This window comes from Camelus dromedarius, chromosome 31, assembly GCF_036321535.1.
Source record: "Camelus dromedarius isolate mCamDro1 chromosome 31, mCamDro1.pat, whole genome shotgun sequence".
In the NCBI taxonomy this organism is placed as follows: Eukaryota; Metazoa; Chordata; class Mammalia; order Artiodactyla; family Camelidae; genus Camelus; species Camelus dromedarius.
The window spans coordinates 19,071,962-19,090,596 of NC_087466.1; the positions used below are offsets into that span (position 1 = coordinate 19,071,962).

An 18,635-nucleotide genomic window follows, 5' to 3' on the forward strand; every position below is an offset into this window, starting at 1 on the left:
GTACAACAGCAGAAGGCTTTAAAGAAGGGTTGGCATTTGAAGGAGTCTTAAAATGAGGAAGGATTTTGAGGAGAAGCAGAAGAGGGGATGCCAATTTTGACTGATCTCCCCAAAGCTAAATAGCCCCAAAACAAATCCATTTCCTCACAATCTTCTGCTTTATCAGTAAAGCTTTCCTCTCATTTAAGATGTTTTATGGCCTCTGTGATAAAAACCAGGTTTTATACTGATACATAAAATGTAAATAACTTGGCCTCTCCAATCAGTCAACAAATATTTACTGAGCTCTCGTTACACGCCAAGCAACTTTCCAGGTGTGTGGATGGAATCCAGCAGTGGAAGAAAACCAAATAGAAGGATCCTTTCCCCCAGGGAAGACCGATGAATGTCCTCCTTCACTGGAACTTGAAGAAACAATGTTGGACTTAACAGATTATGGGGGGCACCCATCTGCAATGGCTGATAACAGAAGACAATCTAATAGTATATAAATCACTTTAAAAAGATGATAAAAGCAAGCATCAGATGCCCTCTCTGCTGCCTCTGTTACTAAAGACTTTAGGTGATCATTATGGGATGTAAACTGAAATGGTCGAGGAGGAGATGGAGAACAGGTGAGGAACAGGTTGTGAGAGACAATGCAAAGCATGGGTTCATCTGTAAAATGGGGAAGGTGCCCTCGTGAGCTGGACCTGAGCTTCTGCACTGCCTGCTCCCTTGATGACAATGGCCAATTTCAGGTCATTGATTGTCATCGTATCTTTTAAGCCAGACTCATCTTTGTTTCCTCTACATATCCCTAAACCCCAAGGAGAAAGGTCCCGGTGAGTTCAGGAAGACACATGGGGAGAAAAACTGAAGAAACACTTTAACACTGTTTAAGGATCAACTACTGAAGTTAACTTTACTTGACAACTAGTTCAGCACCTTACACTGTATCAGTGAAGTTAAATTAAGAGAAACTACAAAAAAAGTGAACTCTTCATTGATGAAGACTTCTAGAAATAAAATTCTGCCTTTTACATTGACACTTTCTCAACTATTTTCAACAATATGAAGTTTTAGAAGACTGTCTTTTTAGTATTTTCAAATAGAAGTCCTCACATAGGATTGTAATTTACTTGCTATTAAGGAAAAACGTAAAAGCGTTACCAGCAGCAGGTGTCTTCAAGGCTGTGCTCCCAGGCTTAAGGATCTTGGTAGGGGCCTTAAGCCCGCTTGGCTTCAGCATACTCATGGTCCTGACTTGTTTCTCCTGAGAGCTTTCTCCTCTGCCTATTGCCACTATCTTTCCCCAAGCATTGATACCACTGTAGGTGCTTCTACAGTGAAATCAGTCTCTGGGTAGAATCTGCAAAGAGAAGAACATAAAAAGAGTTTAGAATCTATAGGAGAAAGAAAGTAGAAACAGTTATTATGAAAGTGGCCTTCACAGCCTAAACCTCTCCTGATGTGTGCTAACAAAACCATCTCCACAATGAACCCAGAAAACTCCAGATATTCAAAGCATGAGGACGCAACTGAAATGAATTTAAAAGCAATTTACTATCCTAAAGACAAGTAGCTGGGGCTAGCGATATATTCACTTTTCTTTATAGCATCTAATAATACCAGCTCGGTACACTGCCTAAAAACCACACACGCCACAGAAGAGGATTGAGGAAAATGTGCACCAAACTTAATGGGGGGAGAAGAAGGGAGCTTTCCGTTTTCACTTCATTCGTTTCTATGTCGTTTAAGTTTCATGACCATAAGTCTATATTAACTGTATATACTTTTTAATCCACAGAATTATACATCAATACAAAACCACAAAAATGCTAAAGAAAGGTTCAAACCAAACTCTGTGAGAAAAAGCCGTATCTGCAAAGCACTAAAGAAAAATTATCTTTGTTCTGTCTACAGAAACGTAACACATTTCTGACTTACTCAAGATCAAGTATGAATCTACAGCTTTTGGGCTCAGGCAAAACAGCATCTTGTCATATGCTCTGTAAGAGAGGAGGGACTTTGGAATACGGGAAAATATTTCCAGACGTAATACTCAAAAGAAAAAAATTCAAAGAGAAAAATGATGCTATTTATTGACTCTCAAATGACTGCATTTTGCTTTTTTTCCTGCGAGTCAAGCTTGTAGGAGAAAGCGCAGACCTCGCCCTCTCACTGCCTCTCTCATGAGCAACGCCAAGCATCAGTAAACAATTCGGCCAGGGTTGACAGAGGAGCTTGCTGCGGCCCCTGCAGCAGGCTGAACGGTGGCTGCCCCAAAAGATACGTCCATCTGGAACCTGTGAATGCGACCTTATTTGGAAAGCGTCTTTACAGGTGTAATTCAATTAAGGATCTTGAGATGAGCTCATCCTGGATTACTTGTGTGGGCCCTAAATCTGAGGACAAGTGTCCTCATTAGAAGAGGAGAGCACAGAGGAGAAGGCCTGTGAAGATGGAGGCAGAGAGGGCTGTGGTGTGGCTACGAGCCCAGGACGGCCAGCAGCCACCAGAAGCTAAGGGAGAAGCACGAGACGGACTCTCCCTCAGAGATCCAGAAGGAGCCAGCCCTGCTGACACCAAGATTTTGGACTTCTGGCCTCCAGATCTGTGAGAGAACACATTTCTGTTGTTTTCAGCCACCCGGTTTGTCGTAATTTGTTACGGCAGCCCCAGCAAACTAACACAGCCGTGTAAGTTTTTCTATTCAAAGATAATCAGACCGAACGGAAATCAGATCAAGACAGTACAGGCTCACTCTGCAGACTCCCCATCGTTCTCAAGAGGGTCCAAGATGGCACAAAGTATTTTTTTTTTAAAGTCAAAAGTAAATTCTGTGGTTTGGGGGAAGACTGGGATTAACAGACAGAGAACTGCTGTGTACTTGAAGACAGTGGCTGCCCGTCGGACGACTAACACAGAATTCCCGGGCTCTTTACCATCACCACCACTGCCATCGCATGTCAACTCCAAAACACATGCAAAAGGAGGAAAACACAGACTCCCAGGATGCCGCCGTGGGCGTGGGAGTCTGTGTGCCAGGTCAGGTGGTTCTGACTCAGAGGCGGACCTGAAACCACTTGCTCTACTGCCCGACCCTCCCCATCCACGGTCCGTAAGGCACACGCAGCCTTAGAAAGATGGACGTCTCCTCTAGACTATTTACATGTCCAAAAATATTTGAGGAGCGTGGGGATAATCTAAGTGCAGAGATTACCGAGGGGCCCAGATATGTCTTGCCTACTCTTCACCCTGGCCCAGCATCACAAAGTGACACGGGTCAGGAAGGTAAGGACGGAACAGACGGAGGAGGCACAGCGGTCCTGGAGAAACCATGGTGGTGGCAGGAAGAAAGGATGAAGTACTCCTTAAAATACTTCACTCAGGCAAAACAGTGAATTCTCAGACTCAGGTCAAGCATCCTCCTTAAGGAGAAATTCTGAACGCTGCCATTGTAAGTGACTAGGGCAGCCTCAACCAGTTTCAAACTTTGCAGCTCAGTAATCCTAAACGCACAAAAAGCTGGCCACCTGAAAGCCTCGGCCTAAGAAACAGAGGCATGTGGCTGTCAGGAACCTACGAACAGACATAAACTCAAAGTCTTAAGTCTTCGGTTGTCTAATCCTCATGCCTCTGGCTCTCAGTCCATCAGAATTACTTGAATCCCAAAGCAGGGAACTGTGACCAAGATTCACTGAAGGAGAAAAATTCTGCCTGTCTCAATAAGAGAATTAGGAGCAACATCACCAATGCTGGTTTTTCAATTTGACTTTCGTCTTCATGCATTACTAATGAATGCCACGTCAGGCTTGCTTTAAAAAAAAAAATCAATTCACTGAGAAACAAAAGATCAAAGTCTTGGTCACGGTACCCACAAGATGTAATGACCCAGAAGCAATGGCTCTGCATAATGTTTCAAGGTCAGTGAATGTCATGTTGAAACTAATCAATTCCAAAACACATGCGAAAGGAAAAAAAAGATGTTCTTGCCTCACTAACACACTGAAAATATTTGTAATTTTGATGCTTATGCTCACTGAATCAAGAGTTTGGGACCTAAAAGGAGACACCCTCACCCTCCCAACATGTGAGGACCATAATATCAGAATATTGTAATTTAGAAATAATTGTTATCCTTATTATCTCAGTTGAGCCTCACAGTAATACTACGGATTAGCCTCTATAACTATTTGTTCTTTAATGAAGGAACACCTCAGAAATTAACACGTTTTCTCCTCATTTGTTAATGACCTGACTGATGCCCAGAGTCATTCGCCAAAGAAGCAGAGTTGTAAGCACAAGTGTGCTTCCAGAGCCCAAGTTCTTTCCCTATTCGAACTTTCAAACTGAGGAGACTGAAAGATTAAACACATCAGGACTCGTATTACTAAAATAACCGACATATGTACAGCACGAAGAGTGCACAAAGCAAATATAAAATTGCCTTATTTGTGTCTCAAAACAATTGTGAAGGCAGGTGAACAATTACCTTATGCTCATTCATGGACAAAGAGAATGAAGGTCTGAGAGGTTGTGACCTTCCCAATGTCACTCAAATAAGGAACTGGTGGCACTTTGGGGACCTAGTACTTTGCCTAATAGAGTCACTCTCTGAAGGAAATCTTCCCACAAGATGGTCATCTATTCATTCAACAAATATTTCCTGAGAAACGACTATATAAACGGTACTCTTCCATTTTCTCATCGGCCAGTGGGGTAAGCAGGAAAGGAGAGACCTCTGGGAGGCTCAGGGAGTGTTCAACACAAAAATGTTTGCCATTGAGCAGAGAAAGAGGACTTACTAGGGAAATGGAGCAGGAATGCCAAGCAGCACAAAGAATACATGAGAGTGGTGGTCATGAATTTTTAAAGCGAAACCAGTCTCCCGTTAGTTTTCCTCTAATAACAAGCTTCTGCTCAGGCACAGATACAAGGAAGGTAGATAGCTAAGTTCAACTACAATCAAACTCTTGCCAGTGAAATTAAAATAGAAGGGAAAAGCAAGGGAGGTGATGGCGATTTCAAAGGAGTGTTTTACAGTAGTGATTATAATGGCATAGGGAATCCGAGAAAGGTAAAAAGGGAAGTGGAGACTGGGTGGGGGGGGGCTGGGGAGGCCTCTCAGAATGAAAAACTGGGTGAGAGTTCTCAAATAGGACGAAGGATTGTTAAAATGAAGACACTGGATACTCAAATGTGCTCACAAATCCCCCTGAGATCTTGTTACGCTGCAGTTCTGGTCTGGGCTGGGGCCTCAGTTCCAGCTTTCTAACACCCCCAGGGGACATCAGTGCCGCCGTTTTGAGGACACCCCCGCCCCTTTGAGAAGCAAGAGGTTGATGGATAGGAGGTGGAGGTTAGAACGAGACACTTGCAGGCTTTGACCAGGGGGATGGGGATGGAACAGAGGCCTGAGCACTGAAGGGGTTACTGATAGGAGTGCGGGGTCTAAAACACAGGGAGTGGGGGAGACGTTGATGGCAAGAAGGAAGCAGAATTTAAAAGGAATGAAGGCAAGAGGCTGAGGTCGGTGGATGTCAGCCGCAGGAGAGGTACCAGGTGGCAGAGCTTCAAAGGAGCTGGGGTTTCTGAAGGCGCAGAAGTAGCCGTTTACAGCATCAAACAACTCGGTCACCTCTGAGGAAGGCCCTTGAGAGGGCTGCAGGGGAAACTGCCTTCAGGGGCCAGTCAAGCTCTAGACAAGGCAAGGAGGGAAAGAGAATGTTCAGAGAAGAGGCTGCTGATAGAGACAGAAGATTGATCATCACAAACTTGACTCATAGAAGGCCGAGTTAAAGAGCCTGGGAGGAGTAAAGAATTAGGCTCAATGAGCAGATGAACCCAGCAGCACAGGCACGAATGGTCAAGTATAAAATGACCTGTCCTACATCGCAGTTAAGAGGTAGTATACTTTAAAAAAAAAAAAAAAAAAGAAAAGAAAAGAAAAGAAAAAGTGGACTTGTGAAGAAAGCAATCTAAACATGACAAACTTAAAACTTAACAAACAAAACATAATGCTACGTTCTGTAACCATCAGCGATAACGACGTTGACAGTCACCATCATAGTAATGTCAATTCCTTAACCTGGGTGGGGTGTGCATGGGTATCCGCTCCATCATTCATTATGTGCACACAAATCCCCTGGGGATCACGTAAAACTGCAGATTCTTATGTAAATATACACACACCCACACATTTCATATGTATAATTTATTTTATAACATGAAAATAAACCAAAATGAAGAAAGGTGATTATGTATTGTCAAACTAAAAAGAAGTTTCTCTCATTATAAATACACAAAGTTATAGTTTATAAACTACAATTTCTGGATTTGTCTGTATGATTCAAGGGTCTGATCTCTGAGTAAATGGATGAGAGATGAGTTTCTGAGCTTACAAAGGAGCGGATGAGACAGCAGTTCTCTAAGTGTGGTCCGTGCACTGCTTAGGGGCACCCAGAGACCCTTCCAGAGAGCCAAAACTATTTTCACGAAATTGCTGAGACACTGTTTGCCTTTCCCCGCCACGCAGACACGTGCACTGACCGAACAAGCAGCAGTGAGGAAACCAAACTGCAGGTGTTCCGTCGGGGCAGCAGACCCGTGCTGGACTACCCCTTCGGGATTCTCTGCCACCAGAGCTTGCAGGAAAACAACAACAAAAACCACCTGTGCATAAGAATGCGACAGAGCACATGATGAAACAGAAAAATGAATACTTTTATTAAATTTCAACCCTGAATACATGCGTTTTTAATACTCTGAGTGACAAGAGGGGAGGGGCAGGGGAAGCGCCCCCACCAGCACAGCACGGCGCCAGCACCGCTGGATGAGAAACACCCCTGCAACTGACGATGAGCCACTGGGCAGGGAACGCCACTTCCCCCGGGAAGAATCACTGACAACTACGGTCACTTAGACTTGGGATCCAGCAGACGTTTTCTTGAAAACGAACCATGTCGGCCTGCCACTTCAAGGAAAACAACTATTTGCTGACAATGACAAAATTTAAGCTTTCAAGAGAGAATTTTGGAAAACACACCCTTCCTGTGAGCTTGAGAGCTTCTCAATACTGCAGACTTTTCTGATGAGATTGATTAAACAATGTAATTTTTTTAATACTGTATAATGAAAGTGCCAGTATTTGGAAGATCTCTTAACTCAGTAAATCAGTATCTTCCAACCAACAATGCATACCGTTACAAAATCGTTTATGGGTAAAGGATTCATTCAAATCACAAATTAGAATAAGGGATTTTTATGTAACAGTAAAAGTTCATTCTTATAATGAAGGGCCGCAAATGGCAAAATATCCTTCTTTATGGGTGAGTTGTATTCCATTACATATATATATGTATATGCTGCATCTTCATTATCTATTAAAATATCGATGTGCACTTAGGATTCTTCCATATCTTGGCAATTATAAATAATGTTGCTGTTAATAGGGTATATCTTTTTGAGTTAATTCTTATTTTGTGGTTGGCTTTAGTCCTTTGATAACTATGTAAGTTTAAAAAGCTAAAGCTCTAAACATTCTTAGAAACAATGAACAGTGCATATATGTAAATTTAAAAATACATGTAGAGTAAAAAAAAAAAAAAAAGATTTATCAAGCCATGAAAGACATTGAAGAAACTTAAAAGACATATTACTAAATGAAAGAAGCTAATCTGAAAAGGCTACAAACTGTAAGATTTCATCCAAATGACATTCTGGAAAAGGCACAGCTACAGAAACGATAAAAAGATCGTGATTTCCAGGGGTTTGGGGGGAGGGAGAGAGGGAGGAATGAATAGAAGGAACACAAGGGATTTTTAGGGCAATGAAATTATTCTGTATGATACTATAGTAGTGGCTACGTGTCATTATGCATGTGTCAAAACCCATAGAATGTACATCAAGAGCGAACCCTAATGTAAACTATGGACTTTGGTCAATAATCGTGTGTCCATGTTGGTTCATCGATTGTACCAAATATGCCACACTGATGAGGGATGTTGAGCATAGGGAAGTATATGTGTGGGGGGCGGGGAGGGCTATGTGCAAACTCTGTGTTTTCTACTCAATTCTGCTATGAACCTGAAACTTCTAAAAGAATAAAGTCTATTTAAAAAAAAACTGTTCATTCTTACAGGCTGAGATTCCACCTTTAAGAAACTACAACCTATCAAGTTTTGGGGTATTAAAGAAGAAAATTCATAATTATCTGAAAATGAAACAGAGAAGGACCCTGGGGGGCCCTCCCGGGTAGGGTACTGTATCCTTTCTTGTTTGTAGGAAAAAGGCTTCATTCAGCCTCCTCGACCTTCCCTGAGTTCCAAAGGGATGATTCAAACTCATCTAATTGCTAGTTGCTAATCAGGGGAGGGAGCGAATGCAGAGACAGAGGAGGAGCAGTCAAGAAACAATAGTGAGGCAGGTCCCTGTTTCCCCGCAAGGAATTCACGTAACAAAATACCTCTGAGTTCTTCCGCAGGACCTAAGGCCCCACCCAGGGGGAGGATGGTACCTTCAGGCTGAGCACAAGATTCCCGGAATACCACCCTGTTACCTCACCACCGATCATTCGATCATTCGGAAGAAGTCTGTACACAGTGGAAGGTAACAAAGACACTGACTCCTTCCCCAAACGCTTCTCCCTTTAAAACCTTTCATGGTCAAGCAGAATCTTCGGAGTTGGTTTCTGGACACAAGTCCACCATCTCCCCACGTTGCCAGCCTCCTGAATAAAGTAAATTTTCCTTTCCAACTAATACCTGTCTCTAGGGTATTGGCTTTCAAGGAGCGAGAAGCCAAATCTGAGTTTGGTAACAAAAATGTTCTTCCCTTCCTATAAATCTGTGTGAGGCCAATTTTCTTCATGGACTTCAACCAAAACAATGTATCACCACTACAGGTTAAAGGCAGGAGCTGTCTTCCATTAAGCCTGTCTTCTGCGAAAGCCAGACATTTAGAAAGATTTGCATAAATGTAAAACAGTGCCATCTTCTCATTAAATTTTTTACTTTAGAAAATAGTTACTCATCATTAAAGATTTATGTAATATGTAATGGGTTAGTATTTCCAGTGAATTAATAAATATTTTAAAATATTTTCAGTTTCAATTTCTAATATGGTAAAAACCAATAGCTAAAAACCTACATAAACAAAAGCTCTTTGGAATCCTCAATAATTTTTTAAGAATATAAAGGGGTCCTGAGAAAAAGCGTGAGAACTGCTGCTATATGCATTTTTGCTTTACATTCTGAGTCACAAAAAGTCCCAGTTCACGAGGGCTTCCAGAAGCGTGCTTCTCAAGCAGCTATTTATAGGTCTGAATGACAAGCAGGCAAGCACAGGATCCACTAGTGCACTACCATTGTTACAGCACTGTGCTGGGGCTGGGTGTATAAGAAGCCCTGAACTTACAATCTAGGGAAGACCAGTTGCAGGAGAAGCAGCAAGAACACAATGATGCATTAACACTGGGGCATTTGCATACCCAAGGCAGACGTTTCTCTGAGGCAGATTATCAGACGGACTCAAAATCAGTGCTTTTCAGAAAGTGCAGCAGCAGCAGCAGCAGTACCTGGGAACTTACTAGAAATGCAAATTATGTGGGCCCCTCCCCAGACCTACTAAATCAAACGCTGGTGGCGGGGCCAGCTACCTGCATTTTAAGACCTTCTGGTAATTCTGATGCTAAAGTTTGAGAAACACTGCAAAACGACTGATAAGAGGCTCATTTTCTCAATTACATGTACGTGAATCATCCATCCACCGGCCGCCCCTACAGGGCCTCGGTGCTTTCACTAGGCTTCTGTTTCAGGTTCTTCACTCAGCCTTGAATGCCCTTTCCCAGTCTAGTTATTTTCATCTACTGAAACCTTACTGGGGGTAAATTCAGGCATGCAGACTTCTCCAAACCTCACCGAGGAAAATCTGTTCATCCTTCAATTTCCCACAGAGCTGGGTCTGTATCTCTCTCCTATTACCGAGCACACTGAGCTGGGTGTGTGCAGTCTACAGATTCTACCAGGCTGTAAGTGTCCTGGGGGTAGAAACTGCATGTTAGCCATTGTTACATTCCCCCATGGTACTTTATAAACGATGCTTACGAAATAAAAATGAGAAAAATAGTCTCAATTGTTTAAATGAGCTTACAAACCAGTTGGGATGTATCCACTATTTTTAAGTTATATGTGGTGCTTGCTACAGGTGACAGAGAAATATATGACACAGAGGTAAGCTCAAGAATTCATAATGTAATTGGAGAGAGAAGACACACATATGTGAAAAATAACTAAGAATCAAAGCAACTTATGAGAAATACCAAACCACACGGTGGTCTTGGAAGTGTGTATGAGATGGGAGGGCGGAGTGGACTGAGGCACAAGAAAAGGCTTCAGGCACAAGGCAGGACTGAGCAGGGGACAAGGGACAGTAACAGTGTGGTACAAGTGTTGCAGTCAGGATTTTTTTAAACATAGAGAGAAAAAATTTCAGAACGGACAAAGGAAGAATATGGAAAGCTATAAAGCACGTGAATCAGACAGTGAGAAGCTCAGTTTGGCTAACATTAGAAGAGTCTTGTAAGAAATCAATTTAGAAAGGTAAACTGAAAGAAGACTTTGAAGAGCCTTAGAGATCATGCCAGGAGATTTACTATGGTCAATTTTTACTTGCCTTACACTTCAAATGAAAAGCTTCCATTCAGATTCTACTGGTTCAAAATGAAAGCTGTCTAGAGTTTCCCTTTAGGCCTTATATTTACTTCATTTGTTCATTTCAGTCATCTTAACCATTACCAAGCAAAGATTCAGCCCCAGGGTTGGTAGCCCCTTTTCCAGTGGTATGCCAAGTCTTCACTCACTCCAACCAACAGCCGTGGGGCTGCCAGGACAGGTCATATGCTTTAGAGAAGAACCATGAGCATCAAAAAACGATGATTGCAATGCAAATACAATGAAAAGTTCTCATCTAAAACCCTTCGGGTAACACCTCAGCAAGGATCAGCCTGGAGAGTCTATACAGATTAGGTACTACTGAACACAAATGACAAATTCCAGGCTTTTCCACTACTCTGCGTGCTGCAGAGGGGGAGGAGGGTCACATATTCCACAATCTGCTTTGCCTTGATGACTTCTGGTATCCTACTGTAAACCGCTCTGTCCAGTTTTTAAGTCAGGCTGAAAGCTACATATTCTAGGCCTGCACTCTCCAATATGGTAGCCACTGGCCACATGCACTGTTTAAACTTAACTTTAAACTTTTGAAAACTGAAATAAAATAAAAAAATCAGTTCCTCAGTCATACAAGCCACATTTCAAATGCTCAGCAGCCACAATGCAACATATAGAACAATTTTTACCATCACAGAAAGTTCTATGGGATAGCACTGTTCTAGAACTTTCTTCATCCACAGACCATCTACTTGCCAAAGTGTCCTTCAAAGTGACCACCCGAGGACATGGTAAGTTAATTTGAATAATACTGTGTTGGTCAAAATATTCTTAACTCTTTTAAGAAATAACGTCAGAGACAGGTTAGCACTTTATTAGTGACCCAAGGTGACAGTGACCATCTCAGTCTCTCAGTACTCTTCACTGGACTTGGCTCTTGGCACTACTAGCTGTTTCCAAGATTTGAATCCAAAAACCTCAAAAATATAATGATGTGCAACCACTGAACACAGCAAAAATGTATCCAAGGCACACAGGCCAATTCCAAGAGTTCCAGAAGGTATTTACTAATGCTTTATCACTGTTAATTAATGAGCAACACCTCTCTAGATGAAAGAACTTAAGCTCTGGCTCTTTTTTTTTTTTTTTCCATTTATTTTTAAAAGTCAGTCACATTACTTTATGATCTCACCTTCCAAACTATCATATTGCAACACACACCATCCACTGACCACCAGAACCCTTTACTTACACCACTGACTGATGCCATAGTTCTAATATTTTTTCAAGCCAAAAACAGTTTGTAAAATGTTTATCTCTAGAAGTTAAGAACTCACTTCTGGACAGTCAAAAATAGCTTCTGTTTTGCTGGTACATTCTCAAGTGGGAGACGCAGGAGAGATCCACGTCCCAGAGGCATCTATGTACCGGGGAGAAGACCGCCGGGGCACAGGGCTCAGCCACACCATCCCTGCTCTCCCCCTTCTCATCCAAAGCTTTATGCTTCCACCTAAAAGCAGAAAGCTTTGCTGCTAAACATCAACACCACCAGAGAAACAGTTTTTTCTGTTTTGTTCTGTTTTTTTTTTTTCCTGTGTAATCTGCAGGTTTATTTTAAGAGACTAAAACACCAGGCCTGAAATGAGCAAAAATGTTTTAACTAGATTAATAGCCTATATTTGTGATTAAATGCCAAGATCTGATCTAAATTACAAATTTAAAAGGGCAAGATACGTATTTCAGGAAAGCAAATTAACCTTAAGAGACCTATTGTCTTCAATGTTTCTGAAGAAGTGTGCTTTCTATTTCTTGAGAATGTCAGCTTTACTCAAAGTCAGGATTTCAGAAAATAGGATATTCTCCATCCACCCAACAAAAAAGTGTTTGGTACACATTAGTCTAGTGTGTTAGAGACTGGAAAATACCAGCATCTGGAGAGGTTTCACGAGATTAAAATAATGCCAGTACAAGGAAAGCACCACAAATATTACTTATGATTGTTTCCAAGAACCCAAGCACCCCACTTTCCTCTCAGATACAACCTCTCTCACCACACATTACTGACCAGGAAATTACATACAAATCAGTCTCCCACTCTAAACAAGCAAATTTTCAGAGGTTGAGGATACACAGTTCAAGACTATAGCCTTCTCAAAACATAGAACATATGCTTATGGCAGTTCCCCTTTTAATAAGCAATTTAGCAAGCAATCATCCATCACCTGCCTCATAAAGGTAAGAAAATTGAAAACATCCAGATAAAGAACATTTTTTATTTATGGTAACAGTGGCTTAGTTACCAGGACCGTGAAGGGAAAAAGAAAAAAAAAAAGACCCTAGGAACGAAGCCCAAATCTAGAGGTGACGCTACTGCCATCAAACACTTCATGCAAGACACAGAGAGCCGTAGCTGCTCCAGCCGCACCAGGAAACTACCAGTGTCACTTCAAGCACCTGGGATCGCTCCCCATCCGCCAACACCCACTACCATTCAGACTGCATCTCGATAACCCTTCCATGAGAGAGGTCTCACAAAGGGAATGGGAAGTCAAAAGTTAAAGAGTCAGCTCAATTCTCCCTGAGTAAGAATATATGCCGAAAGCACAGAAATGTTTTCAACAGTGAGAACTGATCTAAAGCAGTATGTTCCTGGAGCTAAAACTGACTTTAAATTGGCAGTTTCAAGTGTCTACAACCTAGGTGACCAGGACAACTCAATTCTAAACAGCTGTCTTAAGACATCTCCGTTAAAGAGATACATTTGAGAGGGAACATACCTAGCAAATCTAAAAAGGGCTCCTAGTCTCAAAGAAAGTAAATGTTTTAAGACATAAGGTCATACGTGTTTAGGAAAATAGGGACATGTGACTGTCACAGAGGGGTAAAAATAGGGAACACATGCTTTAAATAAGGAACAATGCTTTAAAAAGAAGTCTACTTCAAAAACTGGAATCTTGGATACTGACATGCTTTGCGGGGTAAAAAGCAGTAACAAAACAAAAAATTTTGGCCACGTGATCTCTCAGCCTAAACTCATGGGATCAAACTTAGGAAAGGGTCCAATATCTACTTAAAAAAGAGACAGGAGGGGGTACTTTATCAAGTGCTCGCACCCAGCACACAGGAACACAGGTTCCTGAAGTTTTTGTTTAAAGGACAAGAATCCTTAAGAAAATTACATCATGTATTAACCCTCAGAGACTAGATTTCTGGATATTTGTATGAACCAACACCTTTTCTTCTAACTCCAACTAACACAAATACAGAGAGCAAAGCAGTATGTTCAAAACTAAACGGTGACAACGTCTCAATCGTGATGCGTCAGAGTTTAGGCCTCTGGATCATAAATAATTTATACACTGATAACCAAGTCCAATCGTTCCAAACTCCTACTTGTCTGGTGCTGTAGACACATTTTCACAGAACAAAAGTGCTACGTTTATTTGCAGGGAACAGGAAAATTGATAGCAAATTTCACAGCAGACAGAGCCACTGGTTAACCACACAGCCATTCACACAGTAAAATACTTCCGCTCTGCTACTGAGTTTTCTGTTTTTAAATGTCCTGCCAGAAGATATCTTAAAACAGCCACTTTTCCTATTATACACTCCTTCTCAATAAACTATAGCGGGCCCAATGTTATTGTCTTTACTTTTTATCTACAGAAGTTGCGGAAAAGGCAAAATAAATCTAGCAAAACTAGACAACCCAGTACCTCATGGTGTTTGCAGATCTGGGCCAGGCCTAAGCTCATATCCTGGCAGAAGCTGGGCAAACATTTCGAGCAGTCCTGGCTGTGATGTCATGATGATGACCTCACAAACAGGAATTCTTACGTTGGTCTGCCTCTAGGATGCAACCCCACCACTTTAAAGGAAAACCAGGTTCTGTATCCCTGAATCTGGAGCCCATGACTCAAGAAATTCACCTTCTCCCAGGAAATTATCCTCCCATGTTAAGATTAGCAGCACCTTTCTCCACTACTGAGCAGCACAAGTCACGCAGGTAAGCAGAGAACAGCACACGTACCTGAGTTAAGTATTCAGCTCACCACCAGGAATGCATTTTTATATATTTCAAGTTTGCAAGTTTTTGTTTCAGTTCAGTTTCAAACACCTTTTCTTAGTATTCTCTCCTGGCAAATGGAGCTATGTTTAAGAATTCTGAAAACCAAGTAGGAAGTAAATCATAAACTTAAAATGTCACCTCTGCCCTGCCACTCTAACACAAACTCCACCAATCCCAGTTTGTGCTCTCTTTACTGAGAGGAGTGAGGATTACTGATGTCTAAGCCAGGAAAACGCCAGAAGTACAAAGCCTCACCACAGCTCCGCAATCAATGTATCTTTGCTAAGAGAATCCAAAATTGACAGATTGTTGTTTCTGCTATGGTTTTTGCCCCTCTCATGAATTCTGGAATTTGCAAGCCAGCACAGAATAAGAATTAGTGGCATTTTATCGTTATTTCTCAGTAGTTGAACATTCTTAAATTGGAAGGAAATGTGACAGAGGATTAATCGTAATTAATTATATCAATAATCCCAGGTGATGGGATTATTGATAGTTTTTATACCTTCTTGTGTTTTCTTGAATTTCTCAAATTTTATTTAATGAACAGGTATAATTTCTCCAGCAGGAAAAGAAACTTTAATGATTCTGAGCCACAATAAAGTGGGTTTCAACCAGGGAGTAAGGAACTGGCTCTACTGCTCTATCTGCACAGGAACAGACACACAGCACAAGGCCGTACGAGGGAGAAGGGGACGCCCATGCAGAGTGGCTAGGGGTTCACCAAGCAGGCGTCCTTCTCTTCCTGGAGTCACAGACCACATTTCCAAGCTCCCTCTGCAGCTCAGCATGACTGCGTGACTGAGTTCTAGACAACTGAATGAGAGCAGTGCCAGGGATGGGTGCCCCCGTAAAATCTTCCCACACAAAGCCCCCCAGCCCTTGGCCCTTCCAGTGGCTTCATGGAGATGAGCAGGGCAACCTCAAAAGCATGGATGGAGCCTGAATCCCTGAAGAAGCCTGAATCCGGGCATCACTTCTCTCCATTCGCCCATCAGCAAATATCTACCCCACACTTTTCCACAACTTAAACTTTCAACTGTTTAAGTCACTAAAATTAGTGCAGTTTGTTATAGCAGCTGGCTTTTCTTACCTAATACGGTGGCAAAGAGATAAAAACTTTGCTTAGAGCTTTGGAATCATCTCAGCTAAATAAACTCGAAGAAAATTTTAGGATAAGCACCTGAGATAGAAATGCTTCATTCATACCACAAAAAGCACAGTTATATGAAAAATAGATAGAAGTATCATATTTTCTTAAAAGCAAAAGGACATTTTACTGGCAGGAGCAGAATATGTTTAAAAAACATATGCGTTTGAGTCCAATATACTAAAATACAGATGACTGATGATGAGGTAAGTGCTCAGGAGTTATGTGATATGGTACTATCCTCTCCACTTCTGTAAACGTTTGAAATTTTCCATAATAAAAAGTGTTTACTACAGAAGACAAATTTTAGTAAAATCCAAACCCCATCTTCTTCCTCACCACTCATAACCTAAAAAAAGCTTAAGCAATTTACAGAAACAAGAGGTTCCTCAACACAAGCATGGTGTAAATTATGTTCAAGTGAAAAGGAATAATATTCTTCATAATTCTTCTCTGATTTCCTAAGATTTTGTGTATTCCTTTTTGTTGTTGTTTACTCTAATGAAAAAAATGTGTTTTTTAAAAAAAAAAGTATGAAAAGAGGGTTAGATTGGGAAATGAGACACCTGGATTCTGTCCCAGTTGGGTAACCTTAAACTTGCAGTTAAGCCCTTCCTGGACCTTGGTATCCTCACCTGTAACCTAAGGATACTAATTAAATATGATCAGTTTCACTGCTGAGGATTTCAAATCCAAACTCCCTCAGTGAAAGGGCAAGGATTCAAAAGTGAAAGGGAAGCGACTGTGACTCACACTTTGCCAAAGTAAGAGGACCCTGCTGTCAGTGAAGACAGCACCACATCTGATAGGATCAGCAGCACATCCCAGCACTCTCCAGCACGGCATTGGGTCGTCCGACACAAACCACATCTCCCCGCTTCCCCTCGGTCCCTGCACGGTCCACGTCGCCCCACCAGCAAAACGAACACACTCCTTTATTTACTAACTCTGGACATTCTGCTGGGAGGCAAAGGAGAGGTGAAGAATTTGCAATGAATTCAATCTGCCAGGAGAGGGAGTTTAACACGGAGCCTCCGGAAGCAAGCTGCCTGCAACGGCAGAGGGGACATCTGGACACGGGTCTCCACTGGACCCTGCTGGGTGACCGTGAGGAAATCCAGCATCAGACAGGGTAGGTGACTTACCTGTAGACAGCTGCACCCTGAGACTTCTGAGCTCCCTTCTAGTTCTCAAATGTTAAAAGTCCGCAAACTTAATGGCAGAGGGAAGAGGAAAGAAGTTCTGAGAGTAATGGAAAGTCTAGTTTGAGAGAAAGATACTCCTGAAGCTGATATTCAAGTCAAGTAAGAGAGAAGAACTCAAAGGCTGTCTTCCTGTATCACGCTCCTGAATTTGGGAGGTTCATTCACAGCTTCCTCCCATCCCCTGAAGTCATGGTTATGTAAGTGGCTGGTGTGTGCTGTGTCACTTGGTGTCCCCCACCCCCACCACACGAGACGCCTGTAACCTGAGCCCTGCTTCAGCCCCTGAAAACACTTACACAACATGCTGGTCGCTTTCCAGAGTGACGTGTATTTCTACTAAAGGCAAGTTATTCCATTTTTCCCCCAATCTTTCAGTTTCATTCACATTGGTATTTCTATACATACATAAATCATAAATAAAACTGAAGATCATTTACATATTTTCTTCAATTCCCGAGTAAAACAAGAAAGGTCAAGTATTTTATCTTCACAGAAGGATATCAAAACCCAACCAACAAGCTGATCGGCTTGCTTGGGGCCTATTTAAACACATCTTATGGCCGAACTGAGCTTCAGGTCCTCTCATGGGAGATGCAGAGTCATGCCTGTTTACACACCCAAGGACCACACTCCACTGCTCCACGCGGCACGTCCCACGAGTAAGGGCTTCCGGGGACAAGAAAATGACTGAAAGAATAAGAGTGGCCGCATCTCCTCTTTGCAGGATCTTTTCTGACCACGCTTCCTGCCCTATCCCCTCCATCTCTGGACAACTCAGGCCGCCCTGCAGTCTTCTATTACTGAACCATGAATCACACTCATTTCTGCCTGGTTTGCACATCACACAATGACTAAGTTTCTCATGGTCAGGGATGAAATTTGTCTTCGCTTCTGACAGACCTAAAATAGTATCTGGTACCCAGTAAGAGTTCAGAAAAGTCCTGAACTGACTCAACAGAACAAGAACCCCTAAAATGAAGCAACACTGCAATTTTCAAACTAAAGCATCAAGTGACTGTATCTCACCCTCTATGCGTTTGATGAAGAGAACAACATCAGAGGGTTTCCCAACCCTGGACCCTCTTATAGAAAGCAGGCCAATGAGGCTATGGGCAAACTGCTCAATTACTACCTCCAGTGAACATTATGTCAGAGCCGTAAGTCTCAAATTAGACTACTTTTGTTGACACTACTATCCTTGCTCTGCCCAACAGAAATATAATGTGAGACAAATGTGTAATTTTGAATTTTCTAGTAACCAGGTTTTTAAAAAAAATTTTAAACCAGGTGAAGTTAGTAACATATTTTATTTCACCAAATATATACAAAATATTATATCAAATGTAATCAATATAAAATTGTTCATAAGTTATTTTACAATTCTTTTTTTTTCTACGAGGTCTTTGAAATTCAATTGTGTATTTTATACTTATAAGCACATCTCAACTTGGACTTGCCATATTTCAGGTGCTCAACAGTCGTATGTGACTTGTGGCAACTGTACTGGACAACGCAGCTCTAGGAGACATTTAAGGCAGAATATAAAGTAGCCCTGCTCT

The 18,635-nt window shown here is 41.8% G+C and overlaps 1 protein-coding gene across 5 annotated transcripts in view; it reads right to left on the minus strand.

The window, feature by feature from the left end:
- The window catches only part of CLIP1 (CAP-Gly domain containing linker protein 1), a 112,167-nt gene that overhangs the window by 80,008 nt on the left and 13,524 nt on the right, over nucleotides 1-18,635 (minus strand). For 4 of the 5 annotated variants that reach the window (XM_031442605.2, XM_064481258.1, XM_031442602.2 and 1 more), the window contains exon 2: nucleotides 1,153-1,351. In XM_031442605.2, the coding sequence (XP_031298465.1) occupies nucleotides 1,153-1,237 (85 nt within the window). In that variant the 5' untranslated portion in view covers nucleotides 1,238-1,351. Of the gene's footprint in view, nucleotides 1-1,152; nucleotides 1,352-17,016; nucleotides 17,228-18,635 lie in introns of those variants that run through there. The other variant, XM_064481257.1, reaches the window with a different exon arrangement.